General features: G+C 39.6%; 1 protein-coding gene across 1 annotated transcript; it reads right to left on the reverse strand.

Annotated features, from left to right (window-relative positions):
* Positions 1-1,516: 1,516 nt before the first annotated feature.
* agpat2 (1-acylglycerol-3-phosphate O-acyltransferase 2 (lysophosphatidic acid acyltransferase, beta)) lies at positions 1,517-18,176 on the reverse strand. Its single transcript, XM_020082548.2, has 6 exons — positions 17,720-18,176; positions 10,809-10,942; positions 6,234-6,409; positions 5,547-5,642; positions 4,315-4,387; positions 1,517-4,185 (listed from the first exon to the last, which is right to left on the reverse strand). Exons 1-6 carry the CDS (start codon positions 17,893-17,895, stop codon positions 4,028-4,030), a joined length of 813 nt encoding a protein of 270 aa, XP_019938107.1. The 5' UTR covers positions 17,896-18,176; the 3' UTR covers positions 1,517-4,027.
* Between the last annotated feature and the right edge of the window lie 1,522 nt (positions 18,177-19,698).

The following is a 19,698-nucleotide window of genomic DNA, read 5'->3' on the forward strand; positions in this document are numbered from 1 at the left end:
TGCAGATATGTGATGATGACGACGCTGCTGATATAAGATTATGCAAACTCTCCATGAAGCTAACACAACACTGCAGGTCTCACACGGAACTCGACTCGATATATTCTCTAAACAGAGATGGATGAAGTCTTCAGATTCTTTACTTAGATACAAAGTTCAACACTGCACTCGGTGTAAATCACATTGTGGCCCAGGCAGTAAAGAGGGTTACCCACAAACCATAAGTTGGAAGTTCGATACCATTCTCTGTGCCGAAGTGTCCTTGGGAAATGTTTCTTTTTAAAACTAGAACGTCAGTCAGTAGACTGCATACTTCAGCCAAGGCCCAACAGTCCCGGAATAAAACCACATTCTAATTCACTACATCTAGATTTGTATTTAAATCTGCACCAAATTAAACACACTCATAAATATCAGTATCTTAAACATGTTCGATCTTGTTTCATTAAGATTCATGGATTATTCTCAGAGAAATCTTTTTAAAATCTCACAATGTAAAAGAAAGTAGAAAAAAACTCGATAAGCAACACGTTTCAGACTCGCACCAAAATTGAACAGGTTCTTCTCATCTTCACATGTCCCGCCCCTCCACAAAAACTCATGGAAGTCAGTCCAGTAGCTTTTGCATAACTTTTGCGCATGGTGCGTTAATGAATAAAAAAATAATCTGGCCTTGTACAAATCAACTTAAAATATGAAAATAGATGATCACAATAGAGGATTCTTATATGTTTGAAAGAAATATGTCACATTATTCTAGTTAATTAATAAAACTGACTTCTTGTGAAAATGGTACATTTCTGTCACTGCATGGACAGAAAGATGGAACTTACTAGAAAGTTAATTAGCAGGATGGAAACATTTGCAGAGTTTACAGGATGTCAAATGTTTTTCTACAAGCAAAACATTATATAAATGTGAAGGGTCTGTATTTATTTGTGCTTTTCTCATCTTGATGAACACTCAAAGTGCTTTAGTAGTTTTTTAGCCATTCATCCAATCACACTACTTTCTATAAAGAGCAATTTGGGGATCAGTATCTTGCCCAAGGACACTTCAGCATGCAGACTGGGGAAGATTGAGATTCAACCATCGACCTTCTGTTCAGAGGACAACCTGCTCTACCCCCACACCCACCTCCATCTTTTTAACTGTTAAGTAGCAAAGAATTAAAATGCTCAGGTAATGTAAATGTAAATTGTGCTTAGTTAGTTGAACCTGTCACTGATTTGAATATAATCCAGAGCAGAAAGCAAAAAGCAAAATAATTCTTTATTTATTCTTTTGCAAGGCATTCACGTCTACCCAGAATATCTGAAAATCAAGAACACTGTTAACCCGATACTATAATGAGTGTCTATACCGTGTGTATATTTACACACATATACAGTAACTATACAGTACGTACACACACACACACACGCACACAGCTCAGTTTTTCATATCCATCTAAAGCCACCACCAATTACACTTTAATAGCTTTGGTGAAAATCAGAGAAAAAAACTTTAAGTCATCTTTTTGTTTTTCAACCCAAACTCAGCATGAAAAGTGCTTTATTAAGGTTCAGAATACTTTGAATCTTTTTCCCTCCCAATATCTTACATATCAGTTAGTAAACGGGAAGAAGAATAAAATAAAAATAGCAGGGTTATTGCAGAGCCGGTTTGGTTCAAGCCCATGACACGTAGCTCACAAATCACATGTTTGAATTACAAAAGATCGATGAAATGAATGGATAAAACACTCCATAACCAAAATGTTTATGGTACAATTCATATTTTTTGGAAGAAACCAATTTGGTACTTTTTAGACATTCAAACCACTTGCTGCAAAGTTTTAAACTACTATTACAGATAAGAAAAAGTCAATAAATATATTCAAACTAAGAAAAAAAAGAAAAAGAATTTGCTATCATTATGTTGGGTGTTTATTTCATACCAGCCTTGAACATAAACAAAGCTCTGTCTGAATGGGAGCTCAGCAGGTATCAGTTAAACTAGTGATGAACAGCAGTGTACAGGCTTACAACCAGAGTATTGATCAAATCCATTCACCAGACGATCTATGTGCACATCATCACGTCAGTCCAGAGTTTATATTTAAAGCTCAAATAAAATGTTCTTTCCGGATTTAATGCCAACTGTACGGAAGACAGCATCCGACTTTAAAAAATAAAATAAAAAATGAATTTGTACATAAATATCCTGAATGCTGAAATACATTCTCAGATGGTGTTTGATGGGCAAATAAGTGATTTTGTAAAGGCAGTGAGTAATGTTTAAGACCTGGATGTAAACAACAACAAAAAAAAGTTATGTCACTTCTATGAGGATAGACGTCATTAGTAAAAAAAGAAAAAGAAAAAGATTATAAGCAAACAAGCAGAACAATCCAAAGTGCAACAACAACCACCACTCAAACTCAAGGCCAAAATTCAACAACTTGTTTTTAAAATTATCTGATATTCTCTATACGGTTAGGTAATTACTGAATCAAAGGATCACAACCAAAGCAACTCTCATAATTAGAAAAAAAACATTTCACATCTTCATTTCACAAAATACATTTGATGTAATTAAACTATTCTGAGATGTTGGGGTGTTAGTAATTAGTGAATCTTCAAGTTCAGACCAAGTTAAAATAATTCTTGAGATCTAAATAACTTCATATACTCTTTAGTTACAGCAAGAGCCACATCATATCATTGGTAAAAAGGTAAATATCTTCTTGGTAAAGGGTCATCAGTCAACACACGACTGATTCAGAAGGTCTTAGTCAGTCAGTAGAAGGGTCTTTACATTGGAAACCTCCCAGAAACCACTTTGTCATGGCACAGCAGGTGGCTTGCACTTTGGAACAGTAAGGTTTAAACTGTCGGACATTGCACTTTATGAAAATCACTTTGACACTTCTTAAAATAGGTTCACTTGTGAGTTTCCTGCGAGGAGCAAAAAACGTGTGATCACTTCTTTGAGAGAACAACAACAACAACATAAAAAAGCAAGATTAGCCGACGTGAAAATAAATAGAAAAACAAAACAAAAAAAATTCAGCCAGAAGACACTTTGTTGCTCGATGCTGCACGCATTCATTCCTAATCTTTCGGAGACAAACTGAAAGAAAGCACAATGGTACATCGACAACGCACGATACTGAAAACTGATCAGTCCATTAATCCAGTACAGATGGGTGCTATTGTTTTTACACTGGATCTCGTAACCTTGAATTCCTTGCTTGCTGACATCATTAGGTATGTCATGGAGCTATTGGTCGTGAGAGTTGAAGAGCCAACATGGATGCAGAGTTTAATTTATAGCGACAGAACTAAAAGGAGTCCATGGTCAACCGTTGTCGACCTCTCACCTCCACGCAATCCACCGCTCGGATAGACCCCGTTCCTTTAGTCTTTAGGCAAGAAACTGGAATGCAGAAAGGGGGAGAAGACACTAAAAGTAAAGGAAGGAAGGAGATACTGGTACGTTGAATGTGTGTGTGAGCATTCAAAGATAACTAAAACAAATGCAGCATGAGAGAAACACATAAATAGCAACTGACTTTTATGAACAGAAATAGAGAAAATGCAAAGTTCATCTGCTCGACTGAAAGCCAAAAGACGAAGAAAAAAAAAAGACAAAGAAAAAAAAAAAATGACGGTCATATAAGACCAGGCTTCCGAAGCAAGAGAAAAAAGCAAGGTAGAAGGTGGACAGAGCCATCCAAAAGGCATGCATGAAGAACGACACACATCCATACTGTTCGGCTTGTCCGTCCGTCACTCCGCTCACGGCGTGCTGCTGCAGACACAGTGAGGGTCGGGACTGACTGTGCTGTATGGTCAGGCCAGTTGAGACTGGACCAGGCGTCAACTAGACAAGAGGTTTCATGACAAGCGACCAGTGTCATGTTGTTTCCTGGCCAGGTGATGGGACAACCTGGTGGTGAAGGGGGAGCAGGGAGGTCTGGAGGGGGAGGAATGGGTCTCAGACAGGGACATAGGATGAGGAGAGGCAGGAGTATGGTAAGTGTTCAGTGCCTCGAGGGCCCGTTGCTCTGGGGAACAGAGCCGGAGACGTCCAGGAAGGCCGAGCGCATCACGTTGAAGGATTTGTCGGAGAGGGACGACACGTCGTCAGACGTCATCCCTTTTGTCTCGATCTTTGGAAGGATCTTCAATCTGATGGTCCCTGTGGAGGCACAAAACCTTCCAGTCAGACGTCTCGCAGAACATACAGTTTGCATACAGATGTGGTTTAGTCCTACAGATGTGGTTCAGTCATACAGATGTGGCTTTTTACTGAAAAAAGAAAAGTTACCTGATTTGAACTGCTTTTCTTTCCGTAGGTAGAAGTTGCTGTAGGAGGAGAAAACGATGGGTATGATGGGCGCCTGGAAGACAAGAAGTAAAAGAAGACTGACACACTGTATGATCACCTCTCATACTAAAATATGTATTATCACCTCTAACACCAAATGTATACTATCATCTCTAATCCAAAAACATGTACTATCACATCTTATTTTCCTAATTCAATGAATCAAACTCCTAATCTTTATATTTGATTGGTGTTCTTCTCCTACTCAAAATATGAGAAACAAAAAAGAAGAAATGCTTCACTGAACCAAAATTACATTCTCACACACACACACAGCACGACACTAGGAATCTCCATCTCCTTCAACACTGCTAATAGAGGCCGAGTTGCTCTCCTGAGGCCCTGAGTGGCCCTTCAATGGGACTGGCTGAGCCAAATGTGGCTCCCCCTGGGGGCTGTCCTGCTTCCACTCAATCAGGCCGGCTGGGTACAAATGGAAAAGGCTGTGCAGTAACTCAGCAGAGGAGAACGCTAAGATAGCAACCGTCAACATTCACATACAACTGAAGTGTGAAGCGAAGCCAACAGGGAAATCCCCAAAACACAGACCGTTTACTGAAGTCCTCAAATGAAGTTATTCTGCCACCTAATGCCAACACACGAAACATATCTAAATCAAGTGCCAAGTGAAAAGTAGCAGATGTAATGAAATTCCCTATACTGTCCTCATATATCATATTCACATAGTCACTGTCTTGCGTACACTCACACCTGAACTTGTGATCGGATCACCAGAGACCGATAACACCAGGGCTAAAATTGGGCCATAATGTGTTTGTTTGCTAATGAGGAAAAGTGATATTTATCTTTAGCAGCAAGTTTCCAAATAATTGCCTCACAACTTCAAACCAACACAAACACTCTCATGCACACGCAGTTTGTAGCCAGATCAGATTCAACATTTTTTGTGTTTTAAACATGGTGAAATCCCACTGTTGCCTTTCCTGTGCCACAAGAGGTTGCTAGCTCCCCCATGTGTCTAGAAGAGGCACAATGCTGACAACATGACCTCCCTTACCGGGAGACTAAAATATGGTCACAGTATCATCACAGCTGTTCCGCCAAGTATGAAGAGGATGACAAATGTAACTTGGCATGTAGGACAGCTTAATCTCACTCTACTCAGGATAAGGAAACCCAAAAATGGAAGTGATAACAGGAAAAGTATTTACTTGTGCCTGCACTGCCAGGTGGAAAGCGCCTTTTTTAAAGGGTAGTAGGTCGCCTTTCTGATTTCGCGTTCCTTCCGGGAACACCCACAGACGAATCTGTGAGGGTAACAAGAACATAGATTCACTCATTTTATTTCATCCCTTTGTTTATCTGCAAAAAAGACAGGATATTTAAAAGGTATAAAAGTTGAGATGTACTGCTGAGATTGAAAAAGCACTTTGTTTAGTAAAGTGCCTTAGTAACATTTATTATCTAGAAAAAAATCTAGAAATGAGATCTAAAATCATGGTTAACCAATTTAAAAAAACATTTGCACAACGTAAAACAAAAGAACATTTTAAAAATTACACAATATCAAATTTACTCTACAAGATAAATGAGGCCAGAGAAAAAACAAATATGCTTTGTGTCCGAATTTAAAGAATATTTATTTCTGCTGTGCTTCCCTGAATTTAAAACACTACTGACAATGAGTTGTTCTAAATCTTGGACATAAATGATGTACATGTCTTATGTAGATCACTGAACTGGCCTAAAAATCTATCAAATGCAAATGCATACTATTACATACTATTTATTATAGAAAGAATATTTGATATTCAAACTGTGAATGATTCTGATTTAAATTGAGCGTCATGCATCGTCACTGCTAAATCCGTATCCGGTTTTGACAACAGGCGGGTTACCTGGTCGTCCAACATGGTTTTGGCAGCGTCAGCCATGACACTCTTGGCATCGCTCGTCTTCTTGCGGTTGATAAAGACGATGCCGCCCAGCCAGCAGATGAGGCCCACTGTGCCGGCGTAGATCAACTCCTTCTTTGCGATCATAGTGCAGCGGTCTGGTAAAATCTCCATCAGGCCTGAGGAACAAAGGAAATTAACGTCAGACATCTTAACTTTTAAAGATGTAAGACAGGCAGACAACACTATATTTGTAAACAGTGTCAGAGACAAAGTAAATGGGATTTTATTCATGTTATTTGACATAAGATTACTACCAAAATCAATAAGGTTGTATCGATGAATTAAATACATTCTGCAATAAAAATAGGAGGAACAAGAAAACTGAAAGAGATGAAGATAGTTTATAATTCCATGCACCTCTTTGCTCTGTAGGGTAAAAAGTATGATAACTTTAAATTCACAAATAGATTTCTAAGGTCATTTCATGAAAACTGTAACTGAATTCAGTTCCATATAACTCTAAAGACAAAAACTGGATCATAGAAATATGATCTTCTACATACTACAGCTGGTTTATCTTCTAACCAGGTAGAGAAATATGTTGTTGACAGTATTACTCCAAGTTTAGGAAACTTGGAGTCATGTGTTGGCCCACATGAGTAACCCCTCTCCTGTCTCCATCTAGTCTTACTTACACAATAACTGGCTCATTTGTCAAGTATTTTCCACTGAAAGAAGAAAAGTATTTCAAGGCCCCTCTTTAAAACACTCAGAGGTATCTAATGGTGTAAATTTGAATGGTCTGTATCAAGTCAAGGCTGCTCTACTTTATGATTTTTGTAGCCTCCGTGACATTAACACAGAAGACACCTGTCCTTTGTCCAGTTTAGTAAAATGAGATTTTTAGTCCTTACTTAAAATGACATTATAAGCAGTAGTGATTATAGTTTCTAAGAGCACATGTAGAGTTTTACCATTTCTCTGTATCTGTTTAGTTAATAACAGGTCTGAACAGGGCAGACCATCTGTCCTAAGAGATCTGATCAAGAGAGACAGCTCCAAGTTCAGATCAAATCCCTTGGTCTAGGTGGTCTAGGAGACATTTGGCCTCTGTGTGAACACAGATTTGTCCAAGGCCACACTGAAAGACCTCAGGCCTACTCAGTGTTCATGAACAGAAATGCAGTATGTGTGTTTATTCGCATATAAAGCGGGGTCACCGAAGATGCATTCAGGACGTACTTTAATGTCAGGTAAGAACAGATGTACTTGGAGCTGTCCACTTGAGACTGTTAATATGTCCATCTTATTTGGACTAGTTTGCTGGGGCAGCACTACTGACAAGAAGAGACTGATTAGAAGGGCCAGCTCGGTCCTGGGATACCCGCTTGACCCAGTGGAGGTGGTGGGACAGAGGAGGATAATGGTGAAGCTGTCTTCTCTGATGGACAACCAGTCCCACCCCCTGCAGGACACCATCACAGCACTGGGCAGTGTCTGAAGTAGAGGTATCGCAGGTTGTTCCGTCCTGCAGCAGTAAGACTGTACAACCAGCCCCTTGTAAAAACCACATTCACCACATTGCTGTTTAACACTTGAAACCTCAATTGTGCAATATCAACGGTTCATGTGCAATCCATTCACTGTACATATCTCTACATATCCTCACACTGCATATATTTCTTCGTGTCTTTATACACTTCATATACTAGTTTAATTACATTCATATTTTTCTATGTTTCTATATATTCTTTTATATTTCTTACACTTAAGTATAGCATTACTCATTACTTGCTGATGTCCTTTTGGCTCCTGCTGTTGCAATACTGGTAATTCCCACATTGTGGAAGTATTATCTTATATAACCACCAGGTCTGAACAGAGCTAAAATAACAGAAACAGAGAAATGCTGAAACTCCTGTGGCTCAGAAGACATAGCAAAACTGATTCTGTTTTTCTCTAAAACTGGTCTGACGGTTTGATTATATAGTGGCCAGAGTTGTTTTGGGTTCCTGATTAGCAATCAAGCTTGGAAGACAGACATTAACTTAATTATACCCAAACATGAAAAGGTTCTTTTGGAGATCAAGCGTAAATGTCACCACTTGCACAACAGGAATAAAGTTTAAAAATGCTGAAAGTTGGTGTTTGTTTGAACTTGATTCCTGACAGGATTGTTTCCTTAACAGTTTTAGGGTCCTTTACTAATGAAGGACTACATGTGCTCTACATGTGACATTATAGACCATTAGCATTATAATAACATTATTATTATTCAAACCTGCATCCGGTCAATGAAAACTTTCACATTAGCAGACTTTATTTGTAGGACATATTTTGATATAGGTTATGCTTCCGGCATTGACACATCTAACCAAACAGAATATGTTGTTGACAATGTCACATCATGAGGCAGTAATAGTAGAAGAACAACTTCCTGCTCAATCCAATCAGATATAAAGTTCATTTTTTGATTTGTTCAATACATTTGACAAGTTCTCCTCTCTTACGTGTAACGCAGGTACTTTATCTTTTATAATGTAAAAGGACCAGATCATCACCACTTGATGTTGATGATTTTTTCTAATCTTTATAATTTATCCTTATTATATCAATTATGTACAAATAAGCACCGCCTCCACAAACGGAGGATATATTTATGTTATGCTGCATTCACTGCATTTATCCTTGAAGTTACCTGGAAGTATAAATCCTATCAGAAAAAGTGATTAAAAATTAGCCTTAAATATAAAGGTGGTTTGATTTTAGCTCAACAACAACCTAACAGTCTCATCACATCAGCTCTACGATGTGCAGCTATTAATGGCTGGGTGTAGCTGTTGGCATGGCAACTTGGACGCCGAATCAGACTCCTACCGAGTTTCCTCAGCACTAATTAGACGCCTCTCTCTCCCCCTGCTGTCAGCACCCTGGCCTGGAGCCTGGCCTCATCACTCACCAGCTCTGAAAACACACTTGTGTGTGCACATGCTCTCTCTCTCAGGCACTGATGGAGAGATACCACACCTCCACTAATTTACTGTCCTCAACAATGAGCTTCATCAGTGAGAAGAATGACGCAATACTGAAAGACATGCCCACACATGCTCATTCAAAGACGAACACAGGACTAAACAGGAGTCAAAACCTTGCTTAAACTTTCTCTTTTTCAATCTTCAATGATGTTAAATGATATCCTGTAAATGTATAACTGGCCAGAGATGCATTAATTATGTTATTGTTGTATATTGATCAATGCGTTCTGTGCCAAATCAGAACCACCGAATAAGATGTTAAAATTATTTATGTGGGCGTTTATTACTCTGCTGTATGTTGTTCTCCATTTTTTCAGCTATTACAGAACATTGACTACAATCTGAAGTAGTGACCAAAACCATTTCTAAATTAAAGAAAAGTTTACCGCTTGGATGTAATTAACCTGATAGGTCTTCACATTTAGTTAAAACAAATGATAAAGGTTCTGTGCTGACCTGCCCCCACTGGATCAGGAAAAGTATTTCACGTTTTCGCATTTAAAAGTCAGAGCCAAGGTTCATGTTTTTGATGCATTGTTTACATGGAATGCATATTCAATTATTCATTTTGGCACCTAAATACCATGAACCAGCAGTTGGAGTCAATCTACACTCAGGTCATTGGTCTGTTTATTGTTGTCTAAAGTGTGAGGGGATGTTTCCTGTGTCACTGAGCTCATCCAGGTCAGCGCACTGAAACCAAGGCAGGAGCTGCAGCTCTGTCTCATTGGTCATTTTTCAGTGGTTGCCACGGTCACTTGTCCAACTCTCTGACAAGGAAGCACAAACATTCTCTGCTTCATGCTCACACAGGCCAGAGACAGGATGTCAGCACTGACCAGAGTGAAAATGGGTTAAAAAAAACTAAATCATTCTTATAGGAGCATATTCTCCCTCCACTTGCTTTCCTTGATATGAAAACTGAAAATGTCAAATGCACTGCATTTACAGTACATAGCGCTTTTCATGTCTTATTGACCACTTTACAGTACAAGTAGTTCTTACCCATTCATGCACACATATATACAGTGCCTCTTTATGCAACTGTGAAATATTCCCTTCAACAGGTTTCCGTGAAGCAGAGAGCAGCTGAATGTAAATCATCCTTGTTAGTTTTATTGAACAGTAGCAGCTTGTATGTTTTATTGGCCATGGAGAGGAGAGTCGCCACATGTGTGCTCTGGAGCATATTTATGTGTAGGCAAATATTTTAAAACCTTTCACAACTTCTCCAATGTATGTGGACCAGTTTCCAGATCACCATTTCTAAGGTTTCAAACTGATGCACTGGGAAAACAGTGACATATTTGCAGATATTTAAAAACAATGTCAGCCTATTAAAACATGATGCAAGGCTTAAAAACTTTGGGATCACACAAAACCTTTATTATATTTTAAGCTTTCAAAGCCTTTTTCTCAGTTTCGGAATATGGCATGATATTTCTCTCATACCAGAGTGGATGTTTATAAGCTAAAGTTGACACTGTAGCCTAAAAGTTTCATTCCATTTGTTTATTTTCTGTGTAGTACGGGGACCCACCCAATACATCCAGGGAGCTCTGATGGTTGGAGATGATGACATAGGGTCCCTCTGTCTGCAGATGCTCCCAACCGCTAACTTCAAACCGAAGACCCAGGAAATACTTCACGTGACGAACCAGGATGCGGATAATCCTGTAGGGAGAGAAAGGTTAATTACTGCCCTGAATTTGTATAGGTTACTGTTCACAGCAATGTGAGTGCAGTAGGCTACATGTTATTAACCAGAACCCTCACTGGAAAGGTTGAGAGTCTATCAGGTTATTGATGTTCCTTTATTAATAAAGTACTACCTTTTAATCTACGAATGCCAGATACTTTAAATTTGACCTTGTGCCAGTCATTATTGTCTCAAAGTAAAAAACATCTGGTATCATAACAACGTGCAATACTACAAACATCAGCTTTGTTTGCTTCTTGGTTGGTTAATTAGATAATTGCCTGTAGTAAGTACAACGCTCCAATAACTTTGAGAAACAGTGTTCTAACATCTGCCTGTTTAATACAGAGACTGAAAAGAAACAAATGGAGCAAAGTTATGTAACATATTATACACCAGTGTCAAGTAGGGCTGAGGTTCATCAGGATATTGAGCCCAGATTGTGACCCATATCACTTAAAAAAAAAACAAGACATTAAGTTGATTTGATTGATTTGTGGCCACTGGGGTGAATAAAAACGTTCGACAAATTTACCACCATCATAGCACCAACTTATGTCGTTTCTATGGGAAACAGCTGCCAAGTCAACAGGAAGAGTTATTCAAAATATTCACGCTCCGCTTTTTCCTCACCAGCTCTTGAGAAAAACAAATGGTATTTAGCTGCTCAATATTCAACTCTTTAACAGTTTAATTGCAAAACTTTCTGGAGTTCACCGACTATTGCTGTTGTGAAACATTTTTGAAATCAAGTTACTTTGTCATGGTTCCAAAAACAAAACATCAACATTATCAATGGCAGTGTTTCCTCTTTATATCCTCTCTGGTCAGGGTTCATCTTTTTGGACTTGTAGAACTCAACCTTCGTAGAGGCAGAGATAACATCTGAACTCTGTTAAGACATATCGAAGGTTAACTCTGCCCCGACTTGTAAAGCTTTCATTGAGATGGTAATCACCAGACACATATTTTATGAGTGTTTCTCACCAATCACGATGGGACGTGATCTTGTTCTATTTAGGCTATATCTAAATGAATGTGTTCATTTAGCTCAATATCATTAATAATCCCTGTCCATACTAACACACCTGAAAAAGCATGATGTGAAAATTAAGGTATTTCTTTTTTGGGACTGACAATAAAATGGAAATGTAAGTCTTTACAACGTTTTGTCCTCTCCGCTTGTAGCCGAGTGGTGACTGATAAGAATCTGTCAGAAAGCGAATGCAGGTGACTGTGTCATAATTTACAAGCATCTCAGTTTTTGCCTGTCTATTCTACAAAAGCCCCAGACTTTCCAAACTTCTCAAGTAGTGTGGATGCCAGGTCTAGTAATGTATTTTACTGACTAAAACATAGATTTCTGGATGCAGCCTTAAATACCGGCTACCCATGGCATTTTCTCCTCAGCCCCTGCAACACTTTCAAAGGTCTGCCTTGTTTTCCCACTCGTACACTGTCTCACCTCAGTCCCACAGAGTACAGCTGCTTAAAGTAACCTCTGGTGCTGGAAATGCTGTGATGTGAACCGTGGCATTTTATGTCCGGACCGATTCAACACTATAATGAACGACTTGTGTCTCCATTCCAAGCCATAATCTAATCATCAGTTGATTGTGGTTTCACTCCTTTTCCTCTTGGAGCCAAAGGCAGTAATATGGTAGCAACAGAGCACAACTTCCTCCAAACTGTGGTCCCACACACTGCTTAAAGCAAATATGAATCTGTAGATTTATCCATGAAATTCTGGAACATTTGAATTAGGGTGAAGAAACACCAAAGCGTCTGTGCAAATCATTCATTTATTCAATTTGTTTTCAATTTGCAACTAACTCACATCCGGAATATTCTCAGGTATCAGCTGAATACAGATTCCACATCTAAGTTCCATCGTACAAGTGTAGGGACGTTAAAAATGTACAGATAACATATGTAAATAAACCTTTTCCTTCAAAAAACATAGGTTTTCTAAGAATGCATAAAACTGAGGCTATTAGGTAATAAATAAATAAAGAATGAAATAAGATCACATTTAAAGAAAAAAATAAAAGCAACAATATTGAAATGTGTTCTTTACAGGTCAATAACCATGCAGCCAAAACTCATTGTCCAAGCTGGAATGGCAAGAATTTTCCCATGCAAATATGAACCACAAACTTTGTATAACAAACTAGCCATCCTCCCAAAACTGACTCCTACACCACTAACTTGAATGACCTTCCCTCAGAGTCACTCCAAGAGAAATCATCTGCTCAAAAAAATAACTCATGTCTCTTCCTCATCGGTGAATCATATCCCCTCTCAAACTTGTTCCTGCTCCTGTTGTTGTCCTGATATGCCCTAGTTTAAAAGAAATGCCCTCTAACAATCTCCTTTTAAGTTTTTCTGACACTCCTCCTGTGGTAATTTGCTTATAAGTTTGCTATCTAAAGCCTTTTTCAGACATGATCTGGAGAATTGGCTACAGAGTTTACCTTTCACACATGCACAACACAGCGGGAGGTTCTCTGCACGGACACGTTCGCAACAAATTCTCTTTGTTATTCAGGCGAGAGTTGGAGCAGCCGGTAGCAGCGGACAGAAGCAGGAAGTGACATATTAACTCCACTGCGGAGATCACGTGATTTTTCTCAACAACACAGACATCGGTGTCGGCTTGTATCACCAAAAACACTTTTGACATCTTTGTCAGTGTCAGCAACCCCCTGTGAATCCAGCAGGAGACCCCCCCGCTGTGTAAACAGCTTTGCTATTAAAAAAAATATATATTTCTCCAAGGATTCCTATGAACTTTATTCTAGGAGGCTAGACGGAGAAAATCCACAGAGACTGCGGAGTGTCACACATGCACCTACTGCAGAGTTCAGTGCATGTCTGAAAGCAGCTTTAGAAGCCACTGTGAAAATTTCTTTAAATTTCCAACTTCAATGTGGAACACATGCTGCTACTCATTTATAACAATCACACTTTTCCAATATCCCGTTCCAGATGAAGGGAAACCAAATGAGTGAGGTTATGGGAATTCTGTGTGGTTTATTACAGGATTGAAAACAGCAGAGCGACTAAGTACATATCAATAGACTGTTCATCCTGATGCCAGCACTGATCTTTTTAGTCAATCACTGAAGACAGACAGACAACTACCAAGAGCCAACATCTCTGATACAGCTTTACACCAAAAATAGCAGGTATACGTCTGTGGGTAAACCAGCTATATAAACATTGCCAGGAGAGGAGTTTGCCTTTACATTTTGTTTTCTCCCAGTGTTTTATGTTTAACATCACAAATGCCCTATAAACCAACACTCCTGAAGCTGGAACACAACAGAAGAAAGCACCATGGAGACCAGTGATAGTTATGTTTTCACTTTTATTCCCTTTTACTTCAGTGTCTCTTTCAAACTTAACACAGACTAAATGATTTTAGATCCGTGTGTCAACTTGTCATAATGCAAAGGGTGCAGCGTCAGCATCAATTTTGGCAAAATAAAGAAAAGGATGAAGAAATAAGCACTTTCACCAAGGTTTTATGTTTCCATTGCTGCCACTCGAAGCCGGAGCCGATAAAAACCTGCGTCTCCTGCAGAGTCTTTTAATCCAGAAATGAATGCGGATTGTATCCATTCCCATTGCGGACATAAGCCAGATGTAAGTGGGTTATTCGACCAGTGGAAAGGGGGCCTTAAGTCCACCAAGTGGTTCAGAAAACATAGTAACGCTGTTTTTTTTTTTCTCTAAAACTGGTTTTATATGGTGTTTGTTTAAATGGAGGCCAGAGTTGTTTTGGGTACCAATAAATTAAATGCTTGGCAATCAAGCTTGGAACACAGACATTAACTAAATTATAACCAAATGTGAAAAGGTTCTTTTAGAGATTGATCATAAATCTCACTACTTGCACACCAGAATTAAAGTTTAAATAACTTAAGGGGAGAAAGCATAATAAATAGCCAGTTCCCTTTGAATAATGTCCTAACCATTCATCAAATGAAATACAATCATGTGAGATGATGATCTTGCTAACTTACAAGCTTTATTTATATATATATATATATATATATATATATATATATATATATATATATATATATATATATATGTTTGATTTTCTCCCTATGATAATATACCTCAACCTTTAAACCAGAATATAGTCTTTGGGTTATCTTTCAACACAGACATACAGTGATAACTCACTCAGTCAAGTGCAAAAGCCATTGGTTATGCAATGACTCATCCAGTGTTACAGCAATTGTAAAATTGTTCAAGGGGAATTAAATGGCCTCAGTTGAATTATTTTTATGACCAATCCACTACGCCATTCTTCTAGTTCATTCCATATCAGCCTCTAAATAAGTTCCTTTGGAGCCTGCAGAGCATGATGACAGTTAGATTGATCAGATATCAGCCCAGGTCTCATGCAACCTGGCTGCTCACAGATAAAAAAGGTGAGCCTGACCTATTATGCAAAAAATATCGTACCAGCAAACAAAGATACCAGCAGTGAATCTAAATCAAGTGTTAAATGTTCCGAGGGCTGTTCGGGACAGGGGGTCACAGGATCAGAATGACACTGCAGAGGATAGATTCACTCAGAAAGCCAGGGACAATGGGGAGAAGATGAGTAGTTTTTACAATGTGGGTTTTAAAAGGTCAGTACAACAGTCAGAGTGACAACACCACTGCTTAATCAAACAGACAGCAACATTGACAATCTCCCACTTGTGTTAGAAGTTACACAGTGTGAAATCTGAGCTCAAACAATTCTGAGTGACAGAACTATGTGTCTGTCCTTTATCTGTTGTCATGAGATCCTGACTGATAAACACCATTTGAGCCCTGGCCTCAAGTATTTGTTCACATTACTGACAGATAGTGTGTCGCTGCATTTGCCAACAAGAGTGTTCAGGGAAATGCAACCACAACTGAAACCTGTACCAACTGCACATGTAGATGCTTGTTACTTATTCTCATTAAGGTCTTCCAAGCAACTATTCCATTCCAGAATTCAAGTGTATGACAGACTCCACTGTACTTAATGAATCACAATGCTTCTTTTTCCCCAGAGCTGGCTACTGTGATTGTTCATCCAGAAATCTATTCACTCCTTGTGCAAAGGTTTGACCCAGGTTCAGTTACTTTGTTGAAGTCAACAGGTCCTTATAACCTTTGCGCTGTCACAATGGTACACTGGTGCAACATGACACCGCGACCACGTGTAACAGGCCTGCGAAACAGTTATTCTAAGAGCAGTGCAGGCTACTGTTGTAGCTGACAGGCCTGTTGTCAGCAGATCCAATGTAGAATGAGGTTGCACTGAGGATGGACCACATAACTATCCCAAGTAACACAGGGGAACTTGCCATCTGGCATCCATCTATTCAAGGTAATTACTGGAATGCAGTCATGTGTGTTCAGCAATTCATCTTTGCCATCTAGGTTTAACCACAACAACAACAACCCTCCCCCAATGAAGTGGACATTAACCCTCAAGACTTACTACATTTCTAACCAGAGAGATATCAGTTGACTAGGTCAGTGTGTGTCAAGTACACAATAACCACCTGTAGAAAGGCTGAGGGCTCATTCATATGGAGCTCACATCTGCATATACAGCAGAGGTTCTCAGGGTGGGGGGCATGGATGACCGGGGAAAATACAGGGACACCAAGTTACAGTCATGTGACTTAAGGGAAAAAAATATGCAAATAAATGCTGCCACGTTGACATTTACCTCACTACAACTCAGTTGGGATCTTTATTTATCTTTATCTTCAATTGCTTCACCTATCATTGTTAATGATTTACTTAAAAATTGTGTTTCTGGGGCGTGAACTTTTTGGAACCACCGATCTACAGCATCTTATCAACCATTGGAGAGTTGTAGTTGTAAGTGGTGCCGCTTTAGACTGGATTGTATATAATTAGAAGTTTCTATTATTCTGCCCCTCACATACATGTAACTGAAGGCTGAGTGACACATGTAAATATGACCTAACACCACCAAAAAGCCTCAAGAGTCATTCATACACTTGAATAAAACACTTATAAGCTCCATAAAGGTCAGATTTACTGAAGGGATTTTGGTCTGATTGTTTTTACAGATTTCATTTAGAGGTGACAACATGGCTACATCCACCAGCTGCATTATTAACACCGTTACACTGATTTCGCTTGCATGATCTCCAGTTTCACCAAATACAGCGGCTGTGAGAGTGATGGGATGTGGAGGCATGCAGTGGGTAGATGTGCTCATCAACTCAGCTAACACCACCAGGCATTGTTGTATAAGAATATATAGAATGAAGTGAATAGGTGTTATTTAAGAGTATCACTGTCAGGAACCCATGATGGTTAGAGTCGGAGCTGAGCTGCTTTCAAAGAGCGTTAACACGACAATGCTAGCTGTGTTGTTTTCCGCTAACACGTTGCTCCAGCCAGGGAGTCAGGGGGGCTAATGTTAGCATGTGTGTGATTTAAAAGCAAGTATTTGACTTGTTTTGTTTTCTACAGTGTGAGACGTGTATATAAACTACAGGCTCCTAAAGGCAGACGTGTTGTACCATCATATGTAAGCTCTGCGATGAGAAAGCTGTTATTGCTGGCGAATACCTTATATACATACATATGGATGTTTAAAATCAACCCGCGGTTAGCCGGTGAGCTCGCCAGCTAACGGGCTAACGCCGAGGCTAGCAGCTTGACGTGCGACATTTATTACGCCAAAAAAAAAAAAAAAAAAAAAAAGAACTCACCTCATGTTCTCTATGTCTCTGCCTCCGCTCTTCAGTATGCACAGAGGGATGGCGACCAGCGCCAGGACCATCATCCAGGCCACGTAGAAGCACTTTTTGAAATAGAAAACAAACGTGCTGCTGGTCCACATCAGCAGCGGCACCAGCAGCAGCGGTATCACCCACAGCGCGTCCATAGCGAGCCGCCGCCAACACGGACCAACTCGCCACTGACAGCGGGAACACACGAGGGGGCTCTGGGGTGTGGAGGAGCCGTTAGCACGCCGGGTAGGCTACGGTGCGAGAGGGGAGGGAGGCGCCGGGACTCTGGCGAACATTACACCGTCAAGCAGCACTCCTGTAAGGGCACAGCAGCAGCAGCAGCGGCGGTGCCAAGGCTCGTCCGCGGCTGTCCAGAAATGAACATGAAGCTCATCTGTTGCTAAACGGCATCACGAGGAGGAGTCTACACGTCATCGGTTGTATTTTTTGCTATTTCCGGTTACTGGACCATTCTGACGTCACCAACTATCCACTATCAATGCAATCTGGTTATTAGATTAGATTTAACTAGTTTGACCTGTTTTGTTGAACTAGCAATTTATCACTTACCAGCATACTTGATGTGTTTGACCCAACATCCAAATGTTCCTCCCATGTGGCTTCACTCTCTCCAAAAGGGTTGTCCAGACCAGATTGGTGACCGACTACTTATGTCTAATTGGATTAGCAGTGATAATCCAATCCTTGGCTATAATCTGACACTGTCCGGTAGTCTTGAAGTTGTTTCAGCCCATGTGGAGGAGCTCTACTTGACATGATTTGGTAGATTAGGATCAATGGGTCGTTAATCCTGTTTTAATATGTGTAGTTACCCTGATCATCTACTCAGAACAGGCCCAGCAATGTGATTTGTGCCTCTTTGTGAAATAATCAAAAGCATGAGCGTGATGGTGAAGAAATAGGTTTTCCAGATTGCCCTTTAAAAGTTAATCAACCAATAAAACTGTTTTAGTTTGAGTCAGGCAACTTTATTAATCCCAGAAGGGTAAGTCGCTACACTATGTAACCCATTCATGTAAGTAAATAAGAATGAATGAATTGTCAGCCACAATCAGACACAAAGATGCCAGTGACCAGCACACAAAACGACTGCAATCAACAGTTTCAATTAGTTAGTAACATGATGGCAGAAGGAATAAAGGAATTAGAGTAATGTTTAGTTTTAGAAACAATTTTAGAAACATAATAGCTTATGATTCTTTCTGGATCAACTAATTCTTCCAGAGGGAGCATACATCTTTTTGCTGGACTCCAATGATCTTGGAGCACACCTTAACAATTTGATTCAAACCATTGGTTTGTCTAAACAGGCAAATTATAAATATAAATATTTAAGATTGGAAGAGATGTATGCTTCTGCTTTACTACTACTATACTAATGCATCGCTGTTTCACCATGTGTTCTACTGAAAAAATGGGTTAGCACATTTTTATGTGTTTAGAGAAATAAATGAAGTTGTTTCAAAATGCCCTATCTAACAATGTTAAAGAGAACAATTTTGGATCCACCCCCCTGATATGAAACCAGACTTACATACACAGCACCCATATTTGTCTACTACAAGAAAAAAACTCACTTTGACGTCCATGTCTAATACCGGACATAAAGTGAGAAATTGAGCATATGGTGTTAGTTCAGGTAGGTCACAAAGTCAAAGCTCAGCCACACTCCAGTATGTTAGCAGACAGCAGCAGATGTCTGTGCTGACTGCTCAGCTGATCCCCTCCTATACATTCATTTGGCAAAGCTCATATTGCAACACGCTATTTAAGCTGCTTTAGCTGTCGGCTCTACCTCCTTCCACTGTAAAGCAACTTCAAAACCCACCTCCACCTCAGCACCTCCTGATCATACTGAATCTGACATGATCATGTAATGTCTTTGGTCAGTGATGCATGCCTCTGTGCCTTGGTTTTGACTAGAGTGACCACGACTG

The sequence above is a fragment of the Paralichthys olivaceus genome, chromosome 18 (genome assembly GCF_024713975.1).
Source record: "Paralichthys olivaceus isolate ysfri-2021 chromosome 18, ASM2471397v2, whole genome shotgun sequence".
Taxonomy (NCBI): Eukaryota; Metazoa; Chordata; class Actinopteri; order Pleuronectiformes; family Paralichthyidae; genus Paralichthys; species Paralichthys olivaceus.